Consider the following 6,963-nt stretch of genomic DNA (forward strand, 5'->3'; position numbering starts at 1 on the left):
TGCTGTACGATCGAAAATAATCTTTAAGAGAACTAATAACTTCTTTTTTATTAGTTGTTTTTGTAGTACACAACCTGACAAATTTTGTGCAAGCGTCTATAACTACGAAAATATGTTTCTTTGCCATTGAATTGTCGACCGGACCAAAATGATCTATATGTAATACTTCAAACGGACTATCTTTTTTGGGTATACTGTGTAAAAACCCCTCTTCTTTTCCTTGCTTAGGTGAGAATACTATACATTTTAAACAATTTTGTATGTGTTTAGCCGTTTTTTCCCTCATTTTCCTAAACCAGTAATGTTTCGAAATAAGGTCTACCACCTTGTCAACACCAATGTGACCCATTTCATCGTGATACTTAAATAGTACATGGCTTTCCATATCTTCAGGGACACAAAATAAAACTTTACCACTACCAGTCTTCTTATACACAATTCCGTTTCGCATCTCATACAGGTTATGTTCACCTTTTTGTAAAATATCTCTTATTTCTTTCAATCTGTTATCTTTTGCCTGGCATATAATTAAATTCTCTTCGAATGTGTTTGTTTCTATCAGTAGAATATTATTACTTCGACTCAACGCGTCAACATGTTGCATACGCGTACCTGATCTGTGTTCTAATAAGTAGTCGTAGTTTTGTAGCTCAAGTGCCCATCGAGCTATCCTAGGGTTTAATTCCTTTTTATTCAAAGTCATTGTTAACGAATTACAATCAGTAACTATTTTGAACTTTAGCCCTTGTAAATAAACTCTAAAACGTTTAAGCGCATAAATTATTGACAAGGTTTCTAGCTCAAAACTATGATATTTTGACTCAGCTTCGCTAGTTCTTTTAGAAAAATAAAAAATCGGGTGCATTTTATTATCTGCTTTATTTTGCATCAGTATTGAACCGAATCCTAATGCACTTGCGTCGCAGTGCAATTCCGTTGCGTCCTTTGGATCATAAATTGCTAATATTGGCGCTTCCAATAGTTTTTGTTTAAGTGTTTCAAAACACTGTAATTCTTCCACACCAAACTGAAATTTTCTAGCCTTTCTCGTTAAGTCATACAACGGTTTTGCAATGACTGAAAAATCCTTAACAAATCGCCTAAAATACGAACATAATCCTAAAAAAACTTTGTACGGAATGAACTTTAGTTGGCACTGGAAAATTACGAATCGCTTCTAAACCTTTTTCATCTGCCTTAAGTCCATCTTTCGAAATAGTATATCCTAAATACTTGACTTCACGTTGCAAGCATTCGCATTTGTCTAACCTCAACTCTAAATTGTTTTCAACTAACCTTTCAAAAACTTCAGCTAGAATCTCAAAATGTTCCTTTTCATTTTGGGTAGCTATCATTATGTCATCTAAATAAATTATCACTTTGTTCTTCTTAACCATATCTGAAAAGATTTTGTTTACAAACCGCTGAAATGTAGACGGCGCATTCCTAAGCCCAAAAGGCATACGTAGAAATTCAAATTGTCCTAAAGGTGTTATAAAAGAAGTATATTTAATTGAATCTTCTTGCATGAATACGTGAAAAAAACCATTCTTTAAATCAAGTTTTGTGAACAATCTTTTGTTTGCCATTCTATCCAATAAATCATCAATCAAGGGGATTGGGTAATTGTCTTTGGCTGTTACTTTATTAAGCGCCCTATAGTCAACACACATTCTGATGTCACCTGTCTTTTTGCCTACCAGTACGATGGGAGACACGAACTCCGACTCACTTGGTCTAATAATTTTCTTTTCCAGATATTCATCTAACAATCTTTGCAATTCATTTCTTTCAGAATACGACAGACGTCTTGGAGGACAGTTGAAAGGCTTTACATTGTTAACGACCAATTTCATTTCACTCTTAGTTTTAGGTTCACCAGAACGTTTTGAACTTGTGTAACATTTATCTAAAATTTCGTAAAACTTTTGTACATGACAATAATCTATATGTGAACCAACTTTAACATTTGATTTTTCGCTATCAACTTTTATTAATAAAAGCTGTTTCACAAAACCGTTTTCAGCATTACATTTGAAAACTTCTTCGACACTTTCAATTTTTCCACTATCTTTATCTTTCAATTTTATATCTTCGATACTTTTCATTTTTTCATTACGTTTATCTTTTAATTTTACTTCTTCGATACTTTCTATTTTTCCATTAAATTTATCTTTCAATTTTACTTTTTCGATATCTTCTACTTTTTCACTACCTTTATCTTTCAATTTTACTTCTTTCATTTGTTTTGTATGCTTTATATTTTTATCCTTTTCAAAATCTCGCCTTAATTCGAATTTACAAACCTTTAAAAAGTCTCGTCCTAACACAGCTTAATACTTTGTGGTGCAATCATCGACTACTACAAAATTAAATGCAAAATATTCATTTTTTATTTTGACATAACATAAAAACTTTCCATAAGTTACAATTTGTATATCATTTAAACCAAAGTAGCAAGAATTTAACTTTAATAAAGATTTTAGATTTAGTTTGTCTTTAACGTATGATCGCCTTATGAAGCTGATTGGACTTCCTGTGTCAATTAAACATTCTAAGGAAAAAGAAATATAGACATCATTTTTTATAATAAATTTAAACATTCTTACATATTCGTCGACCATATGAATATTCTTTTTATCCGTACATGCTGCCACTCGATGGTCCTTACTGCCACACGCGTAGCATGCGCCGACGTCGCGTTTTGGTTTACGGCAGTTCGGTGCAATATGACCCCGACTATTACAATTGTAGCATCTAACATCGCGCATCTGGGCACCAGCTACACTCGTAGTCGTTGTTGTTGTCGTCTTTCGCCCTGCTTCAATTTTAGTGAAGGCCTTCCCTAGCTGCTCCTTTGTTGTATAGCACTGTAAATAAGCTTGGGTACGCAACCGGTCGTCTGCTATGCCTTCAACTACGTATTCTACTAACTCTTCTTCACTAAGCTGTAGCTGACTTGCGAGCATTTCTTTGTCGTTAAAATATTGTGAAAAATTTTCACCGGCCTTCCATTGTCGAGTTTCAAATCGACGTCGCAACAGCACGCGGCTTTCCTTTGAGCCGAAAACGTTTTCCATTTGAGATATTAAGGAGTTCAATTCTTCAGTTGCAAAGTTTGGAATACTGTGTAGCCAATGCTGTGCTTTGCCTTTCAATTTGTTTAGCATCAATATGCGCAACTCATTTTCCTTAATATCGTAACCGCTAGCAATATTTTTAATTTGTGCCACCCAAACACTAACGTTGGTTCCGCCGCTGAACTCTGGAATCATATTTTGTATCATATCCAATGATATTGTTCGTTGGGTTACTATTGTGTTACTCGCTATTTCACTACCACTCAATTGCCGCTGAAGCATTGCGTTTTCTCTTTCCAATATTTCTTTTTCACGCTTTAGCAGGTTTGCTTCGCGTACCAACAACTCAAAATCTATAGCGTTGATGTTTGCATGTGCATTTGTTTGTGCCGTTTGTTCTGCTGCGTTGATAGATGTCTGGTCATTTCTCTGCTCGCTTCGCTGTAACGTGCTCAGTGTTGCCAGAACTTTTTGGGCCGACCGGCTAGATTGGCAAAAAAAGCGGCTAAAAACGGCTAAAATGTTTTAGTGAAAATTCACATGCTTTATTTAAATAAATCGCAAGAAACGAAAGACTAGTTAACACCATTAATTTATATCGAGTGTATATTCCTCATCATCAAATGAATCACTATTGTATATATCACCTGAATTCATTAATTTTAAGAGATCGTCATCTACAGTAAAATTCTGGCAGCATTTTTCTTCACGTTTTAAACCGCATCTTATATATAAAATAGCGTTTAATGTTTTAACGCACATTGGATTTCTTTGCTTAGTTTTTATTATGTATATTCATTGAACTAAATATTCGCTCTACTTCTGCATTACTTATAGGCAAAACAAGAAAACTAAAAACTAGGTTGGAAAGGTCAGCAAAAGGGTTTTCTCCTAGGGCATTTCGAAATTGATAAACTTCGGCCCAAAATTTTACAGTTGAGTCTAAATTACTCCAGGTATGTAACGTTAACCGTTGCCATTGCATCTCTATGGATGTTATTTCGTCGGCATTATATTTGTGTTTTTGTTGCTGTAGTTGAACAAATACTTTTGGTTTAATTACTCTTAATGTATTTCCAACCGAAAAAAGTAATTTTTTTTTTTAGTGTGGCAATATTTATAGGGAGGCGTTGGCGTAATTCGTTTATTAAAGTGATAATAAAATAGCGACCATTTTCTCGAATTATTTTCTCGGCTTCGTGGTCAAAAGCGTTTGTACTTACTTTTGTTTTTAAATACTCATCAAAACTGTGATAAAACTGAGGAAATGGAGCAAGGTATGGTTCCAACGGGGAGCATATAGGATCAAATGTGTCCGCGCTAATAACCACTAGGGAGCATAGATGCGAAAGTAAAACATTGAGTTCATTAAAAATCTTCATTGGGTCTGCATTATTGCTTTCGAACAACTTGTTTACTTTTTGCACCTGAAAATTAGGCAAATAGTAAAATCGGCTAAAAACGGCTAACGTTTTTTTACAAACCGGCTAACAAATCGGCTGCCGGCTAGATCGAATTTTCTCCGGCTAGTTGCTATCAAAACCGGCTAAATCTAGCCGGAAAACGGCTAAAATGGCAACGCTGAACGTGCTGTAATCGACCTGAATGTCTGCAAGTTCAGCGTCGGCTACGATGTCGCCGGCTAGCTGCTGTGTCTGCTCACCTTCGTCATTCGTCATCAAAATATTTTGTTCGTCGCTGCGTTCAATGGGACACTCGCCCAACTCATTCGCTGGCACTTCACTCAGGCGCAGTACCAACGTACTTTCCATCTCGTATTTTCGCTTTCAATGTTCAATGTTCTTTAAATGTTTCTTTTACACAGGCTTTTTACTAATACTTTTCAATCGTTACTGCTCTTATTTGAGTGCCGCACACCAGAGCTGTGTAAGTGTGAAATCATTTTCAATTTTAAATCAACAATTTTTTTCTATCCAGTTTTCATTACTTATTCTTCGCTTAGGATTGAGGTTTAAAATTTTTGAATTTTCCATTCTCTCAAAGCAGTTATGAATTCACACATCAACATATTCATAGCAAGATTGAAAAAACCAATGCCCAATCAAAAAAAGGTTTAACACTGAATGAGTATTGAAAAGGCTGCAATCTTTTATGTGTGTGCATTCTTTAACTCAGTACCAATCATTAGTTCAAAGACACCCTGGTAAATAACTTTTTGATAAAAAGGAAGATTTTTGACAATTGCTCAATTGTAAAAATTCAAACCGGCGTTACCCAATTTAAGTTTTTTGGTAGAGGCGATTTTATATCATATGTTTGGGATTATATATAAAACAGTTGTATTAACATTTACGTTTTAAATATAATTCATGTTTTATCTTCAAAATGTTTAAAATTTTCTTTAAATTAGATAACTACTTCGCATAAGCTTTACATTTAGGTTGATAAAATTTTATTGAAAATATTTTAAAAATCCTAGTGTCTTTAATAAAAAAATAGCTCATCATAAAAATTGTATCGCCGTTCGGCGTAAGTTTGTAGGTCCCTCTCATTTGTGTGACAGCAAAGGCGCACGCTACAAATCGGAGGAGAAGCTCGGCCAAAACTTAGCAAAAGTGGCAAGGCCAAAATATGATTATTATAAATAAATTTAGTTTCAAACAGGTCGCAACCCTCTTCAAACACCTCAAAAGTATTCCCAATATTATTTAGTTGTGAACCCGCATGAGTCCGAAATTACCATTTTTTACCAGAATTTCCAGATTTTACCGGAAATCGTACTTGGTTTTCTGGCAACTGAGAGGACAAATAAGAGAGTACGTAAGGTCATCTCTTTGTCAGAAGCTACCTGGTGGAAAATTCTGGTAAATCTGTCAAAAGATCCGATGTAGTGTGTTTGACAACCAAATTCTAAACAAAAGAGAAGTGCACTCTGCTAATGCATGTTGAAAAGTAAATAATTCCTTGCTTGAGTGGATGCTAATGAGTTTTGGTTAAATTACAAAACGCTTAAAAAGGTATTAGCCGTAATTTTACGTTTAAAAACTTTGAAACTTTAACACATTACCACCCTATACTCTATATGTGATTGACCATTGAACTAAATCGTTGTTTATTTGGGTAAGATTAAAATATATTTTACTATTCAATATTGGAGTTGGTGTGAAACAAAAATTAATAATTTATTGTTATGTATGCAAATGAGAACTACAATTCTGAGCTTATTGAGCATCTCTTAGTCAAACACAAAGGCAATTTTGCTTGATCAAGTTTCGAATCTAAGAAGAAAATGTTTTTAACAAACAAAAGGTTAATAATAAAATTTGAAGGATTTAAGATATTGCGTATGGTAGCATGAAACGTCACAATCTTCTTAATTGTCAGGCTGTTGATATGGCTACGAAAAAGTGACAATGGAAACACATAGCTGAAGATTTCATACTTACAGTGGGATAAACTTCAAACCTCTAATATAAATTAGTTAAATTTAGTTATTATTTTTTTTATCAATTTTAAGTTTTCGTTTGGAATAATTTTCATGAACTTATCTATTAGGAGATCTCTTTCCGATATCTATTGAAATTTTGACATCCTCACTTTTTGGAAAAAGAAGTTCAAGATACAAGTTTATGTGCAAAAAATAAATTAAACAATAAAAGTCTCCTTATATTTATGGAACTTATAATAGAAAAATTTTTATTTCATTACCCAGACTTTATGAATAGCCTACTCTATAAGTAATAGTAGAAATTCCGAATTAGTAAGTTCAGTCAACACGTCATTCAAAAGTTTTGAACAAAATCACTTTTCTCTTTTGTGAAAATTTGGGACTATCTTATGCGAGTATTGTCGACAAAATGTTAGTCAATGAATGACTAAAAATTAACGAATAAATGGTTAATCGCGATTAATGATTAAAATT

The 6,963-nt window shown here is 33.8% G+C and overlaps 2 protein-coding genes across 2 annotated transcripts in view; one reads left to right on the top strand and one right to left on the bottom strand.

Annotated features, from left to right (window-relative positions):
• LOC118739741 overlaps window positions 1-1,902 on the top strand; it is a 44,072-nt gene extending 42,170 nt beyond the window's left edge. The window contains exon 3 of the mRNA XM_036471252.1: window positions 1,796-1,902. Within this exon, the coding sequence (XP_036327145.1) occupies window positions 1,796-1,902 (107 nt within the window). The remainder of the gene's footprint in view (window positions 1-1,795) is intronic.
• A 468-nt stretch (window positions 1,903-2,370) lies between these two features.
• LOC118739792 lies at window positions 2,371-3,527 on the bottom strand. Its single transcript, XM_036471299.1, has 2 exons — window positions 2,610-3,527; window positions 2,371-2,554 (listed from the first exon to the last, which is right to left on the bottom strand). The coding sequence occupies exons 1-2, from the start codon at window positions 3,360-3,362 to the stop codon at window positions 2,546-2,548; spliced, it is 762 nt and encodes a 253-aa protein (XP_036327192.1). The 5' UTR covers window positions 3,363-3,527; the 3' UTR covers window positions 2,371-2,545.
• Between the last annotated feature and the right edge of the window lie 3,436 nt (window positions 3,528-6,963).

Source organism: Rhagoletis pomonella, unplaced genomic scaffold, assembly GCF_013731165.1.
Source record: "Rhagoletis pomonella isolate Grant_MI unplaced genomic scaffold, Rhpom_1.0 Rhpom_scaffold_00005, whole genome shotgun sequence".
Taxonomy (NCBI): domain Eukaryota; kingdom Metazoa; phylum Arthropoda; class Insecta; order Diptera; family Tephritidae; genus Rhagoletis; species Rhagoletis pomonella.